Below are 16224 nucleotides of genomic sequence, written 5' to 3'. Positions count from 1 at the left end.
AAGAGCTTCTCCAGGTCCCGCAGGGCTCCACGGTGCGGGGGCCTCCTCGCAGCTGAGCGTGGAGGCTCGGGGTGTGCAGCAGCCTCAGGAGCCAGGAGGCTCTGGGCCAGCGGCAGGCCATGGGTGTGGGGGCTCTGCGTTCCCCCAGACACAGGCGCCCTGCCAGCCCTCCCACCCCCCGGACTGAGCAGCACCGTGGGGACACTGTGCCAGCACCGAGCTCACAGGCCGGTGGGCAGCGAGGCTCCCGTGTGCCAGCACCCACCCGCGGGGCTGCACCCACGGCCTCCCCAGCCCAGGCAACGGTGGCACTTCCTCCTCTGCCGCCCCGCAGACGGTCGCCTGCCCTCGCCCTGGGAGCGCAGCCGCAGCTCACCCGACAGAGGCCCCCACTCCTCGGGGCAGAGCCGGGGATCCCTGCCTCCCAGTCAGCAGGAACACCAGCCGAAACCGAAACCCGCCATTCTGGTTCAGCAGCCTGCGCTGCCCTGCAGGCCTCCGGTGGCATCGGCGGGTGGGGCCCCGCAGAAAAGGCCGGGAGCTGCTCGGCCTCCTGCTGCGGTGGGTCGCACACCTGCTGCCGTCACGCGCGTCCTCAGCTGCTCGCCACAGGAGGACCTGTTCCTGTCGCCAACCAGCTGCTCCAGGGCATCGCCCTGCTCCTCAGGGCGCAGGTGTGCAGCACCTGCTTCAGGTTGGGACCTGCAGCTCACAGCCTCATGCCAGCACGCCCCTGAGCCAGCACACCTGCTGGAGTGCTGCGACCCGGTACACAGCTGCGTCGGCTCACGCTGCAGTGGCACACACCGCCTGCCTGTGGCCACCGGTGTGCTCACCGGCCACTGTGGGCCTCTCCCAGGCTGCCCTTCGGTCTCAGCAGCTGCTGAGAAGTCACCCACACTCAAAGCGGAGAGTGCCGGCTCAGGTCTTATGACTTGACACCCCAGTGACCCTGTCTTGAGGTCAATAGTGCCCCCCAAATTCCCGTCTACCCAGACACAGCGAGTGTGAGCGCACTGGCAAGTGGGGTTTTGCAGATGTGATCAGGTGGGGGTCACTGGGGTGGGCCTTTACCCAGGGGGCCGGTGCCCTTACGAGAGGAGGGAAGTTCAGACGCAGGACACAGAGGAAGACAGGCCGGCTCCACCCCGGAGCCTCCAGAGGGGGCTCAGGCCTCGCGGGCCACAGACAATGTCGCGTGGAGCCCCAGGGCCGCGGTCATCTGCTCCCGCAGCTACAGGACACTGACTCACCCTTGAGGACGTGAGGCCACTGACCCTGTGCAGACCAGCCCCTGGGTGTCCAGAGACTTGCTGTGGCGTTTGGGGGAAGTTGGGGTCAAAGGGCAGGATCCGCATGAAAAGGGAGGAGGAGGGGGCATCTGGCTGCGTGTTGTCGGGGTGACAGGGCAGGGCCGTGGGCTCCCGGGAGAAGCCCCAGGCGGCGCACACCCCGGCCCCGCGGTGCCCCCGGAGGAGACGGCCTGCGGCCCCGGGGGGCAGGGCCGACAGAGCACGTTCCTCAAAGAGCGAAAACCAAGGGGAAGAGACAGGCGTGTGGCTTCGCCTGAACCTCCATCCCGGCACGGCTGTGGCAGCGTGGTGATGCGCCCCTGCCGGCCAGGAAAGGAGCCGCCTGGAGTGGCGCCCTGGCTCTGCCCAAACCCGGGCCTGGGGGCTCGCCGGGGACCACGCCAGACTCCCCCCAAACATCAGCCAAACGCAGGGACTCCGGGCGCTTCCAGAGAAGCAGCATGAAACGGCACAAGGCACAGGAGTTCATTTGCCGCAGACACTTCTTTTTTAAAAAAAATATAATAACTTAGTTTGTATTTTACAGCAGTTCCGACCCAGGGGTCAGACTCCGCGTGAAGGCAGGCGCCCACCCCATCCGGTCACCCCTCGGCCCCGCGGTCACTCCACCACGCCCATCTCGCAGGGGTTCAGGCCCCTCTCCTCAGCCTCCCTGTACGCCCTCTGGAAGTCCTCCAGGCGCGGGGCGCAGCCCAGCCAGGCCTCCCCGAAGTGCATGTGTCCCGTGAAGAGGAACTCGCCGCGCCCGGGCCGCACCCCGCACTCCAGCAGCGTGGCGATGCGCCCCCGCCAGCCGCCCCCGGGCGCCGGCTGGAAGACCCTGCTCTTCTGCCGGTGCACCCGGCTCACGTGCAGGTGGATGGCCGACTCCTGCCGCTCGGGCGCGTGGGTGACGTCCCGGATGGCGCCGCGGACCACTGCAGAGGGAGAGACGGGGTCAGCGGGGCCGCGGGGACGCCCGCCGGACCAACGGCACGCATCCACACTGGCAGCGGGCGGGCGGCGGCAGCACGGGAGCAGACCCTGACCTCCACACTCCGGAAATTCCCGCTGAAAGGTGCCATTCCCGCGCAGGGGAGCCTGCCTCAGGGAGGTCCCCGCCGCACTCGGGCTCGTCTGGGGCAGACATGGTTCGCTGCCCCGGCCGGCCACGCGGTGGGGAACAGGAGAAACGAAACGCACTCTGTGCCGACATCGGCCCCTCGAGTCGGGCCAGGAAACGCAGCCACAAACTCGAGATTTGTATCAGGGCCGCAGACTCGCTGAGGCTCCCGGGGGCAGGTGAGGGGGAGGGCAGGGCAGAGCAGAGACGCTCCAACAGGGTCCCACCCCCAGGGCCCCGGGCAGCAGCTGTGCCGGGGGCTCCGGGCTCAGCAGGTCCCGCTGTGACGGCAGCCATCCTGTGCCTGAGCGGGGTCCCTGGCCTCCTCCCCGGGCCCCCCAGGGCCTGGACTGCAGCACCAGCCGGGGACCCGGCGGAGGGCGAGGTTCCAGGGTGAAGCCTCCAGGGTGATCACCTCACTCAGCCGAGTGGGGAAGTGCTCAGCGATCACCTAAATACACGGGAGCGCCCGGCCCTCCCCCAGGGCTGCAGCAGGGTGGGTGCAGCCCTACGGCCCAGGGAGGGGACACCGCACCCTGTGTCTCCACAGCCCCCTCCCTGCAGAAATCCGGGCCAGCAGCGAAAGGCTCTCGGGGCCATGGGGGGCGGGGGGCACCCCCCGCACGGCGGACCTGCGTGCACTCACCGAAGTCGCTGGTGCAGACGGCCAGGAGCACCTCTGTGTCGCTGCAGGGCCGGCACGGGGCTGCGAGGAGAGAGCACAGGAGCCGCGTCAGGCAGGGCCGTGCACACACGTGCACACTCGTGCACACACGTGCACACACGTGCACGTGCACACTCACAGACCCAGCCCACTGCACGGGCACCGGCACACCGGCCCTCACCCTGCAGGAGCTCTGGTTTCTGGTTTCATAGGTGTCTGCCCTGTGCCTGCGTGTCCTGGGCATGCGGGCCGGGGGCCAAAGGCAGGGGACCCCAGGCCCCCCGAACAGCACAGGATGGGCCTGTGCCCCACCAGCAGCCACTGGACTCACATGCAATCGCTCCTGCTTGCCTGTCACCAGTGCAAAGCCCCACCCCTCACCCCGGGCTCCGCATCCACACCCCGCACTGCCAGGGCTGCCCACTCACACACCAGCTGCTCCCCAGGGCCCCACCTGCCCCTCGACCCCACAGGGGGTCAAGGCTCTGCGTGGAGGGACCCACGAGGCCGCCACGCAAGGCACAGCGAACGGCGAGGGGCACCCACCCGCTGCGGCCCCGGTGCCCTCCTGAGGTCTCTCCCGCAGACCCCACCTGGCCTCCGGACTCCTCCCAGAGCTGCCCGGTCAGAGTCCCTGGGAGACACCCCACTGCGCTGGGACTGGCTCCCTCTGGCGTAACAGGCCTCACACAAAGCCCCGCCCCCGCAGCCCGTCACCCCCGGCCCAGCTGGGGCATCAGAAGAGCGCTGTGGGGGAGGGAGCAGGGGGCAGAAACCTGGGGCTCTGACGACTCCCCCACGGACCACACGCTCCTTCCTCCACTTGACGGTGGGTTTGGGAAAATACAACTCATTCCTTGACTCTCCTAGTGCACGTTTCAAGGCCTCTCTCTGCCTCACCTGTTTCAGGTTTGCGTGTCTGGGCTCGAATCCTCCTAACGCCGCAGAAACTGCACCTACGACATCTCCCGGGACAAGCCTCCCGTGACCCTTGCACACTCTGAAGGCCCCGGGCGCCCCTGGCCTTGGCACTCACTGGGCCTGGACAGAGCTGGCCCCGTGGGCATGCTTGGCCGGCTGCCCTCGCTGCCCTGAAACTGGGCTGAGCATGAGGTCACCCGCCCGGCGGCTGCCAGGCCCCCAGGGAGCCGCAGCGACTCAGGGGGCCGGGTGGGGCACAGAGAGGCCTCGGGGCCCGAGTGCCCGTGGACCTGCGGGGCCCAGTGCGCAGCATCCCCGGGAAGCCTGGGGGTGGACGTGCGTCGTCCTGCCCCTGGGCAGGGTGGGTGCGCATTGCCACCCAGCTGTGCAGGGAGCGTCGCGCCGGCCCACCCACCGCCGGGCTCCCATTGAGCTACCAGGAGCAGCAGCCGCCACCGCAGAGCCAGCCCGGCCTGCCGGGCACGTCGGAAGCCGGCCCAGCCCCTCCGCAGAGCAGGCACCGCCCCCACCCAGCCCCAAGCCCCAAGCCCTCTGCCCACCTGTGGCCTCTCCTCACACAGGTGGACCCCAGGCTCAAGGCCACTCTTAAAAGAGAGGGTGGCCACCTGGACACCCCCCACCCCTCTCCTGCTGGGCCTGTGGAGGCGCCGCACAGGGGGCGTGACAGCCAAGGGGCACTCGGCACCGCCGGCCCTGAGGGCCTCCTGTTCCACCAACTTCACTCTGGCCCCGGGTGGGGGGTGGCCTCGGCAGCTGTCCCCACAAGAAGGCAGGTCGTCCAGCCAAATCCACGGTGACCACAGCCCGCCCTTGGGCTCCCCTCGGGCCAGGTGTGCCGTCACCACGCGCAGGTAGGGGGGCAGGTGAGGGTCTGCACACGCTCCCCAGAAGCGTCTCGGTCCCAAGCCAGCTGAGACAGGCCAGGAGGCGCCACCCCCAAAGGCAGCCACGGCGGGGGGTGGGGGTGCCAACAGGCCCAGGCCACACGCTGCGGCCAGACCCCAGGCCTGGGCTGGTGTGGCCCAGCCTAGAGCTGTGCCCTCTCCGGGGGTCATGGGCCCCAGAACCTCAGCTGATGGCTGAGGACAGAGGTGGAGACCAGCCGTCCTTGGCCCCTACCCGGCCCCCCTGCTCGGGGCACAGGGACCCTGGCGGCCCAGGGGGGCAGCAGTCGGGGGCCGAGGAGCCTCCCACCAGAAGCCTCACCGAGCCATATCCCTGACAGCTGAGCTCGTAAAGCGCCACCCCGGAGACTCCCCTCCCGCGACTCCGAGCCCCACAAAGCGCAGGTCACCTCTGCGAAGAGCGCGGCCTGCGGACGCCGAGAGCAGCAGTCTGGAAACAATTACAGTCGAGCCGGGCTCGTAAAGGCTGTGGAATGTGCTGGTTTCTGACGCATCCAATCTCGCCTCCGTACACACGCGGGAGACGGGGAGGGGGAGGCCAGCGGGCTGGCTGGAATTCTGGCCCCTGCCCCGCGCAGAGGGGAGGGCCGGGGCGTGGACGTCCCGGGAAGATTACTCTGGAATGTGCATGAAATGAGCCGAGTGGAGAAGAAAACAACAGGCCAGGGAGGCGGGCCAGGGGCCGCACGGGGACCCAGGTGAGGGCGGCAGGTGCTGGAGGGAGGCCATGGGGCTGTGGGGGGGGGGGGGGCGCCTTCTGTCAGGACCTCACCGCCCGAGGGGTTTGCAGACAGACAGAGGGACGCTGGCCCCGACTGCCCGCATGCGGGGGCCGGGGGCACACACACAATTCCCAAAGAGACCACCACGCAGGAGGACGTTCAGCGGGGCCAGCGGGTGACCAGCGGCAGATGCGGCATTGGAGCAGGGAGTGACCAGAAAGCCGAGAAGGTGGCGGAACGTGGCCGTGTCGGCTGGGACCGAGCTGGAGCCGCCTGCAGTGGTCACGACGCCTGACCCACTCGCCCAGACCTCCCGTCCCCGGGTGACCCCACCGGGCCCTGCCCTCGCTGCCCTCCCAACCTCCGCCTCGCCAGGAAGGCCACACCCTTCCACCCCAAAACGGGTGAGGCAAAAAATAATCGTACAATAATTACAGAGGCCAGAGAGGCCGCCGGTGCCGGAAACAGGCGATCCTGGCAAAACGAAAACAGGTTCCCTCTCCCCTTTGAACTCCACCACTCGCCCACCTCGGCCGTCGAGGCCGCCTCCACACCCACTGGGCGCCCCGAGGGATCGCCTGCCCCCAGCTCACCCAACAGCGGGTTTTGAACACGATGGGAGGTGAGGCCCACCGGCCGTGTGGGGCCCAGGCCGCCCGCCTCCTCCGGTGCCCTGGAGCGTGTGATGGGGCCGATTTCTGCGCCTTCGTCAGCCTGGGGGCCGCGTCCTCCTGCCCGCCCCCCGGCCCCCCGGCCCCAGCTGTGGATCTGACCTTCGGCTGCCGGCCCCCCCACGCCTGTTCGGAGGGTCGGGGGAGGCTGTCTGCACGGAGACCAGGGCAGGGATGTGCCCAGAGGTGGAGGGGAGCCCCGGCCCCCTGGCCCTCGCGGAGGGAGACGACAGGCTGCAGTCCGGGGCCCACGCGGGCTGCCCCACAGGAACGGCAGACACGGGGTCTGCCTCTGCTCCCCAGTGCCAGACGGAGCAACGCCCCCGCCCTCCTTGCGGGTTACTCCCCGAGTGCACCAGGCCACTGGGAGACGGGGATCCTGGCAGTGCCTGTCTCCCTGGGCCCCCAGGGAGGACAGTCCCCCAACAGCCCGGCCACGTTCCGAGCGTGGCTGGAGCCTTGTCCGTCCATCATGGAGCTGCATCTGGCCGCTCCCGCCTTCCCGGTCCTGCCGGGCGGTGCCAGCGCCACGGAAGGTGCTCCCGTGTTGTTACTCGGGTGCTGTGGTGAGGCCCACTGGCAGTGCGGGGGGGGGGGGGGGCAGCAGGTCTGCCCCCCCTGCTGCGTGGCAGCCAAAGCCCAGTGTCCCGGCTGGGTCACCCCCCACCGCCGCCAGCCCCGCCGCCCCCGCCTGTCCAGGACCTGCCGGCCTCTCCGTCCTGGGCTATCGGCGCGTCTCGGTCCACCAGGGAGGCCGGCTGCACCGCCCACGTGGACGGGAGGCCGACACGCCTGCAGGGAGCACGCCCGGCGGCCAGCACTCCGGCCCAGGGCTCCTGCTGTCAGGGCGGCACACGGGGGCACTGTGACCCTCGGGGGGCGTGCAGGGCGAAGGCAGGCGCTCCCCTCCGGGTCCCCCCGTGGGCTCCCGTGTCCCTGGGACCCCGAGGCCCCGGCCAGGCCGGAGCAGGAACGAGCCCGGAGCCGTGCCGCCTGCTGAGGGCCCACCTGGCCCGGGGCCGCCACGGCCGCCAGATGGCCCGCGCTGACATTCCACATTTCGCACCCGTTCCTCGGGCATTAAAGGCTTAGGGGCCCAGGCCCTGAGGAAAGGCGCACACCCCAGGGAGCCAGGAGGCTCCAGCCTCCCCAGATCCCTGCTGCCCCTCACCCCCTGGGGGGGCGGGGGTGCTGGGCCCGGTTCTGGTCCCAGCTCCCAGCGCCCTGGGTGCCCCTGAGCCCCCAGCCCAGGATCTGACAGTCACTGCTCCAGATCCCTGCCACCGGCAGACGGAGCCCCGGGCACCCAGATGTCAGCAGACGCCCCAGAGCCAGGCAGGTCTGAGTCGGGGGTAGCGAGGGAACCCACACACACCCCTCACAGGAGACCTGGCCGCCCCAGGTGCCTCGACGTCCAGCCTCGGCCAGTGTGGGGGTGCGAGGGGGCAGTGGGCAGAGGCGGATACTGGACAATGCACCCCCTTCCCTCGGACACCCCCCTCCTCCCTGCAACCCTACAGGACCCCAGGGCGGCTCAGCCACCAGCCTGACAGCACCCCAGGTGCACTCGCCAGCCCGGCCTGGAGCTGGGGGTGGGGGCGGGGGGTGGCGCCTGGAGTCACACAGTGAAGGTGGGACAAGCCCCCTCCACCAGCGTCTTTGAGGCCCATCAACGAGGGATCAGTGAGGGGGGGCTCCGACAAGCCCCAGCCCCAGCTCCCGGCAGCAAGCCACCCCCCAGGCAGGAGCCTCGAGTGGGTGACCCAGCTTTGCCGGATTCTGCTTTCATTTCAAGCACGCCCACCCCTGGGGCCCCGGAGCGAGGCCGGGGTCCCCTCAGTAAGCTCCCCCTCCCACCTCCCCACTGTGACCAAGACGAAGGCTTCGCTGGGCCACCCTCCCACCTGGGCACCAACACAGGGGCGGGGAGGGGCCCAGCCCACGGAAGCTCTGCAACAGGGAAGTCCGGTCTGAGCGAGAATTAAAGTGTCGAAAACCGACCAGAGCCAAGAACACGGCGCAGTGGACACGGACCCACGGGCTGGAGGAAACCGCACCTTTCAGGTCCCAGCAGGTCGGGCTTTCCCAGTCGCAGCTGGAACGCAGAGACTGCACGGTTCTGGGGGACGGCCCAGCCCCCCGAGGGGCCATTCTGTCCCTGGGGAGACCCCCACCTGACCATCCCCCCAGCCGGTCCCCGAGGGAGCAGCCTTCCTGCAGCCAGCTCCCAGGACACCCCGAGCTCACACCTGCACGCCCACCCCCGCCCCGCCCGGGGCGTCTCCGTCCCGGCCAGCTTCAGAACCGACACAGACGGCACCCCCAGAGCCCTGGCCGCCCCACCCCGCACGCTCAGACACTGAGCCTCAGAGCGAGAGGGAGGCTGGGAGGAGGGCAGCCCTGGGCTGCTCAGGGCACAAGGGGCAGGACCTGTCCTGGGCGACCAAGGGCTCCCCCTCTCTGCCCAGCGCACTCTCCAGGGGGAGCCCCGCCTCCACCCAGGGGCCCCCCAAAGCTGCCTGCTTCCCTCCAAAGGAAAAGGAATGGAAGTCTAAAGCCAACTCACCACCCTCACCTATGCACACACACACCCCTGGCCGCCGACAGACTCCCCTCAGACCCCTCCAGACCACCCCCCCCCCCCCAAGATCAGTACAGCCGCTCCCCCGAGGGCCCAGCAGGGGGGCTCTGGCTCCGCCTGTTTGCCCCCCCACCACCCGCAGCCTCACTCTGGCTCGTTGCTGGAGCCTCCACACCAAGGGTCCCCACGCCCGCCCACCGACCCACCAAATGCCTCCAAAACCAGGGACTGGCGCTGGGACTCAGGACATGGCGGGTCTGCACCGGGGATGTGGGCCAGCCTCCAGCCCCACCCAGAACTGGGCGCTGGAGGAGAGGCCGCAGCCAGTTCGTGTGGCAGAAGGAAGGAACTCTGGGACAGCGTGAACGGTGCCAGAGCCCCCTCCAAACCCGCCTCAGCTCGTGGTGGAAGGTGAGCGTGTCAGGGCGTGAGGCCCTGCCACGGCTCTGACCCGCGGTCACTCTCGGGGATGCTTGCCACTCTCCACAAGTAACACACTCCTGCTGGGAGACACGTGCCTGCCAAGTCCAAACAAGGACCTTCCAGAAGGCTGACAATGCCCCTCATGTCCAACACCACCTTCGACACACAGCTCACTGCCCGCAGGAGGGCCGTCTGCTGGGGCCCCGGCACCCCCCTCAGCACCCCCGCGGCCGCCAGTGGGCCTGCTGAGCGGTTTCACAGAGGCTGTGCTGGGGGCGGGGGGGGGGATAGGAGAAAACCGGAGAATTCTGGCACACAAGAAGGACCAGGGCTGCCGGAGCGCGGCCGCCAGGGAGCCCGCCCCGCACCCCCGGGCGCCACTCACCCGACAGAGCGTGCAGGTCCGAGCCCGCGCGCCGGCCGCTCAGCTCGTACAGGAAGCCCGTGGTCCTGCGGCCGATGTCCTGCTGGGGCGTGGCCTCCACGAACAGGCCGCCCTGCTCGAAGCCGAAGCAGCGCCCTCGGCCTGGCCCGCGGTCCCCGTCCCGGAACAGCAGCTTCAGCTCCCCAGTCCTCTCCAGGTACACGTTGGCCCCCGAGGAGTCCGCCAGGGGCTTGATGCACAGAGTCAGGCGCCGGGAGGGCGAGAAGGTGTTGGGCCGCAGGTTGACGCTGAGCGCCCCGGTCGGGTACATCCACTCCACCGCACCCGCGGAGCAGCGCAGGTACACCTGCTCCACCTCCTTCCTGTGGGCCTCGTGCGTCAGCCCGCTGCGGAGGGAGACCGGGTCAGCCGGGGCCCGCCCCCTCGCCGCGCTCACCGCCCCCCTCCGCCCCCTCTCCGCCCCCTCACCGGCCAGCAGGCCAGCATCAGCTCAGGCCCGCAGCACCAGCCGCTCCCAGGGAGGCAGCCAGGGCTGGCATCGGGCACCCAGACCGCCGCCCCCCCCCCCCCCACCACCTGGATGTGGAGTGTCTGGTGGCCAGCAAGGCACCCACCCCAGTTCCAGGTGATGGAGCGGGGGCTGGGAAACAGTGGGGGTCCCCGCTGAGCGTGAAGGACAGGAGCAGACTCGGGCGACCAGGGCCGTCGGGGACCCACCCACACAAGTAACTCAGTAGCTGGTGAACCAGCCAGGAATGTCAGTGGTCTGGGGCCCTCTTGGCACCCCACCGACAGCCTCGTGCCTGTGTTTTCCTCGCGGTGACGATGCGGCTGCTGCTTCATTCACTCGCAAACCTCGGGACCCTCCTCTGAGGAGCACACTTTTTAAACGAACTCAAACGTCACTGAGGGTCTGAGAGTGGGGGAACGGTCCTCCCCAGGGGCCACGCGCGGGAGGGAAAGTGCGGAGAAGAAGCCAGGGCTGGGCAGACGCCTGGTGCTCCGGGGTGGGGGGGGGGGATTTCCAGGGAACCCAGCTCACCCCACCCCTAATAAACACCAAACAGGAAAACAGGAGGTGCGCCGTGCTCTCAGCCAGACAGGCCTCGAGTGAAACCATCACGCTGTGTTTTCAAGAAATCGAAACCACCGAAAATGTCGAGGTTCCTTGCCCCCGCTCCGAATTTTCGAGTCAGCGTCTGCTCGCGTCCACGGTGGCGTCACAGCCGCCGTGCAGCCCCGGAACCGACCTGGGCTGAGCGTTCGGTTACACGGCCCGGGGATCCGATCAGATCTCAGACAGGTTCACCCGCATTCTTGGGATTTTTACGCGGGATAAACAAAGCCACGCTCAGGGCTCCGGCCTGAGTGTGTTACCAGAACCCCTTCCACAGAGCAGAAAACACAGCACACATGGTTTGCGTTTGCTGTTGGTGACTCATGCGCTGGGCCCCAGAAAACCTCACTTTTCCTACGACAGCCAGCTGCAGGCCGGGGCTGCGCCGTCATCCTGCAGACCACATCAGACGGCGGTGGCGAGGAGGTGAACCCTCCTCACCCGGCTCCCCGCCCCACACGCCCTGGGTCACGAGCAGCCAGCCCGGCCTCCAACGCCTACCAGGCCTGCACACACGGAGCAGACTCACAAATTACAGTCACATAAAACTCATACATGCTCATCTGACACGTATGTGGGGATGGGCATAATTATAGTGCTGTGTGAAAAATTAGACTAAATGGTGAGTGGCTGCCACAGATGACTATAATCAGCTCTGTTCGTACGCAGCCAACACAAACTCTATCACAGTGTCTCTCCGCTCCGGTCTTCAGCCCCCAGGGGCGGCTGGACACTTGCCCCATGCCCAAGCACCCATCCTCGACTCTGTCTCCCACAAAAACCATTCTGCCAAGGCTCCGCCTCCCTCCGGTGGGGCGAGGGAGTGAAGAACCCAGGCCAGGGGCTTCGGGCCCCTCACTAAGGCGCCTTAATTTCAACAGTGGAGGGAGAAGAAGGGGGGTCCACCCGCCACCTACCTCTCCGGCAGGAGCAAGGAAACCCTCGTGGGGACAGGTGGCCAACCCACAGCTGCCCGGGGGAGACAGACCCGAGCCTGGACGCTGCCGGCCACCAGCCCACACCTGTGCACAACGAAGGCGCCCCATCACTTCACCCTTTAACTAACATCCTTGTGGGCCCACACAGCGGGGTCTGCACCCGCGGCCCGGCCCACGGGGCTCTGCCCATCCTCCTAAAGCATCGAGGACACCAGGAGTCCCCGAGGCAGTCAGTGCAGCGTGCTCACACCCCCGACGGCCGCGGGTGGCAGGCCACACGCCCTGCAGACAAACACCTACTCAGCCCACGGACCTCTCAGCCCCCGACCCGCTGCTCTTCGAGAGAGGTCAAGGGCTCCGGGCACGTCCGGTTCCTGCCAGGGACTAGAGCCACGCAGCTCCCCTCTAAGCCTCTGGCACCACAGCCAACCTGGAAACAAACCCTCCCATGTATGCACAATGGCTGGAGGTGCAAAAATGCACCGTGTCTGAACAGTCACATGACAGGCCAGTGACTTGCTAGCCAGGCCAGGAAAAACGCAGGCGGCTTTTCTACTGCGATGAGGCTGCAGGACACGGAGAAAACTTATTCGGCCTTATGGAATGAGAAGGCTGGTTCGACTGTGGATTATTTAAACCGAGTTCATGCATTTTTCTTAAACAAAAAAGAGTGGACAAGTCTCACGTGTGCCCAGGAGGGCACAGCTGTGCGGCACCTTCATGGAAGAGACAGTGAGTCCCAGGTGGATCCGGGCACTCCCTGACGTGGTCGGTGGAGGGGCAGCACAGCCCGCACCGCTCCCCTGCTGTCCGGCCGGAACCCGGAGTCACCAGAGGGAAATTCGTCTCTGGTTCACTGAGTCAGAAAGGGCTTCAGGTGGAGCCCGAGGCAGAGGAGAGAGCCCAGGTGCGCCGTACCTGCAGTGCCCTGCCCAGGGCAATGGACACTTCAACAGGCTCAGTGGCCTGGAAACACCCAGAAACACACTTCCGCCTGCCGGCCTGAGTGGCCAGTGTCACAAAGAGCAGCTCCCTCCCAATCAGGGGATCAGAACCCACAGCCCGTCAGGCAGCACCACACAGGCTGCAGTCGGCAGGCACAGCCCCTCCCCCCCCCCCACCCGCCGCAAGCAGCACACTGATGGGGGGGGCTCATACTCCAGGAATGCTGCCTGGCCAGCTCCTCTCCGCCCTGCCCACCGCCCCCCAAGACCCCCCCCCCACACAGCTCTGCAGCGGCTCACTCGGTGCCTTTGCACCCGGGGAGGAATTGGGGGAGTCAGGGACCGGGTTCATTGGCAACGGCGGAAGGGCAGTGACCCTGTTTCTCCAGGCAGGTGAGAGGATGCGCCGGAGCGGGGAGTGGAAGGGCTCCCCTCCCCAGCACCCGCCGGCCCTCGCTGGCACAGCCTCGGGGCTCAGAGCCCTCCAGGCTCAGAGTGTCAGCTCCTCCTCTGGAGACTCAGGCTGTGGGGGGGGGGGGGGGTAGGACTGGGTCACTGCTTTCGATCTGCTGGAGCGGGACACCCCGGGGCCTCAGCGTGGCGGTGCGCTGACTCACTCAGCAGCCGCCGCGGAGCGGGAGGTTGAGTTACTGGCACCGGGCAGGGGCGGCCCCCGCGGAGGGTGTCGGTGTCAGGGGCTCCCGCCAGCCCAGCTCGCTGCTGCCACCCCTCTCGTCAGGCCAACCCCCGCTCTGGTCCAGCCCGGCTCCTCCCTCCCTGCTCTGCCGTGAGGGAGGGCACCGGCGCCAACCTCAGGGCCCTGGGACCTCCGCTCAAGGAGGGGTGGGCAGCGCGAGAAGGGAACAGGGTAATTGCTAGTGTCCACAGAGAACCGGCCCGCAAACACCACGATGACCAGCGGCTGCCCTGCTGACCGAGAGTCCAGCGCCGGCACAGCTCCAGCCTTCTCAGAAATCCGCCTTCCCTCAAAACAATCCCCGGGCAACCCTGCCCCCATCGCGAGGTGTCTGCAGCCGGGTCTCCCCATCAGATAAGGTCGGGGGCTTGCCCGGGGGCCCTGCCCCGGGGACACCAGGACCCAGGGCGGCCAAGCCCACGGCCTGCTCGGAGGAGATGCGCGTCTCCCACAGCAAACTCCTGAATCCGCAACTTCCGCGGCGCAGGACTGGCTGCGCCGACCGCGAGCTGCCAGGACGGCCGAGGGCGCCTTGGGGACGGTGGTTTCTCATCCCGAGTAGCTGTTCCCTCAGGCACCCCGCCCGCGCGCACTTGTGGCTTGCGCTCCTCTCTGCTTGTCACACTTCAGTTTTTGAAAAGGTCCTCGGCTGCCACAGCGGAGGGGCGTGAAGGGGGGTCACCCAGCGCAGCGCGCGCGCTGCCAAGGGCGGCCTGACCTTCACCGGGCGAGGGCAGGGGGCTCAGCCAGGTCCGCACTCGGCCCCTCGCACAGGTCTCCGCCCGCGCAGACCCGGTCGGCGCTGCTGTCCGCGCCAGGGCCCCGCTCAGTCCGCCCAAGCTGCTGCCCCCTCCGGCAGACTCGGCCGTCCCTTCTCGCTCGGCCCGGATCGCAGGCCCCGCTCCTCCGGGCCCGGGGGCGCGCACCCCCTCGCGGCGGGTAGGCAGCGGGCAAGGGCCGGGAAGGGCCAAAGGACCGATCCCAACCCTCGGGGTCGGCGGCCAAGACTCTCGGGGACCCAAGTGGGGACAGGCGCTGCCGAGTGCGGGGCAAGCGGGCTGCCCAGCCGGGACGGACCCGCAGCGCGGCAGGCGCGCCTCCCGCAGGCGTCCTCCGGGCCGGGGCACCGGGACGCCGCGGGCTCTTTTGTTCTAGCACCCGGGGCGGAGGCGGCGGGGGCGGCGCTCCGCCTGGACACGGTGCCCCGCGCCCCCGCACGCTCTGCCGGCGGGGAGGGGAGCAGTGCGGCTCCAGGGCCAGGGTCGCGCCTCGCCTCGCGGACTCACCTCCCCTTCCAGCTACACAGGTCGCTCGAGTACTGCGCGCCCGCGCCGCCCAGCAGCACGGCCAGCAGCATGGCCAGCGGCAGCAGCGGCGGCGGCGGGCCGGGGCCCGGGGAGGGGGGCCGTGGCCACAGCCGCCCCGCGCGCCCCCCGGCCGCCCGCGCCGCGTTCCGCATGCTCTGGCTCCCGCTCGGCGCCGGCTCCGCGCGCGCCCACTGAGCAGCCTCGCGACCCGCACGGCCGGGCTCCGAGTCCGGGCGAGTCACGTCGCTCGCCCCCCGCGCAGCCGGCGCGGCCGCCCGCCCATAGCGGCCGCTGGAGCCGCCGGAGCCTCTGGAGCAGCTCTGCGCCTGCTGCCGCCGCCGCCCGAGCTCTGAAGTCGGCGAGTCAGCAGCCCGTGTCCCGGCTCAGCTGGGGGGCGGTGCCCGCCCGGCCGCTCCGCCCCGCCGGCCGCCCCGCGCCGGAACCCCGCCCCGCGAGCCGCCGGGAGCTCCCCGCCCCGCGCCCGGCCCGGTGCGCCCCGGCAGAACGCGGCGGAGACCGCAGCGTGACGCGCCTCGGGAGCACCCCGCACGGGGGGCGCGTGGTCGGGGGAGCGGGACCGGTTGGGGCGCCACGCCGAGGAGGGGTTGCCCAGGATGGAAGAAGGCTCCGAGAGGGGGGGGCCAAGCTAGAAAGCGGGGTCGGAGAGACCGGGGCCCCGGCGGCAGCGCGTCGGCGGCTGGTGCAGTGCGGGGCGGGGGAGAAACCCGAGACCCCCCGACTGCGCAGACGCCCGCCGCGGGCCCTTCGTGAAGAACGAGCAGGAATGGCCGCGGGGCCGCGTCTGTGTTACGAGTCGTCGGAGCCCCTCAGGGATGTGCCCGGCACACAACCCTCCGTCCGCACAATCTGAGTTCGGACTCCGTCCCGTTCGGGGCCCCGAGGGGCGGGGAGGCCCCGCTCGGCTGGAGAGCGGCGGACCCAGGGGAGCGTGGACCGGAGCACCCACTCTTCAGAGCGTCTCCGGGTTTGCCGGCGCCTCGGCCACCGCTGCTGTGCGTCGCTGCCTGCCGGCCCCCTCCGCCCCGACTCGCTGGTCTGGACCCTGGGGCCCCAAACTCGCACGGGTTCTTGGGCGCCGAGTCCGTCCCGTGCCCCCGGGACTTTTCGGCTTCCGGGCCCCTGACCCCAGATCTGCGCTTTTCGACCTTTCATCTCGTGGCACACGGACTAAGGACCGAAACTGCAACACGCCAACAAATACATATATTTTTGCAGATGTGATAAAAGAAATAGGAATTGTGTTGATTCATTCACATGGTACAGCTACTGTGTTGGCTGCTGTCGTTTTTTATTTGACGGCCTAAGGGAAGAGAGGTCAGGGCCCCTGACCCAGTAGCCACGCATCGCTCGTCTCACAAGCTCACCGCACAGCGGCCACGCTCGCCCTCCAGGCGGGACGACTCAGACTGCCCGCGGACGCGGACTCGGGTCTGCTCTGGAAGGACCCGGATGCCCTGCGGCGAGAGCCGTGTCCTTCGCCCAGGGGTCGCTG

At 68.9% G+C, this 16224-nt stretch overlaps 1 protein-coding gene across 2 annotated transcripts; it reads right to left on the bottom strand.

Annotated features, from left to right (window-relative positions):
• Positions 1–1861: 1861 nt before the first annotated feature.
• METRNL (meteorin like, glial cell differentiation regulator) lies at positions 1862–15074 on the bottom strand. Of its 2 annotated transcripts, none has more exons than XM_036034293.1 (4): positions 14691–15074; positions 9713–10094; positions 3062–3125; positions 1862–2230 (listed from the first exon to the last, which is right to left on the bottom strand). In XM_036034293.1, exons 1-4 carry the CDS (start codon positions 14861–14863, stop codon positions 1914–1916), a joined length of 936 nt encoding a protein of 311 aa, XP_035890186.1. In that variant the 5' UTR covers positions 14864–15074; the 3' UTR covers positions 1862–1913. The 2 variants fall into 2 exon arrangements, with proteins under 2 accessions (XP_035890186.1, XP_028377301.1); XM_028521500.2 differs by having other exon boundaries at positions 3062–3121; positions 9709–10094; positions 14691–15073.
• Positions 15075–16224: the final 1150 nt, after the last annotated feature.

The sequence above is a fragment of the Phyllostomus discolor genome, chromosome 8 (assembly GCF_004126475.2).
Source record: "Phyllostomus discolor isolate MPI-MPIP mPhyDis1 chromosome 8, mPhyDis1.pri.v3, whole genome shotgun sequence".
NCBI classification, from domain to species: Eukaryota; Metazoa; Chordata; class Mammalia; order Chiroptera; family Phyllostomidae; genus Phyllostomus; species Phyllostomus discolor.
The sequence above is the reverse complement of the archived record's forward strand: the minus strand, read 5'-3'. Positions and strand labels throughout refer to the sequence as shown.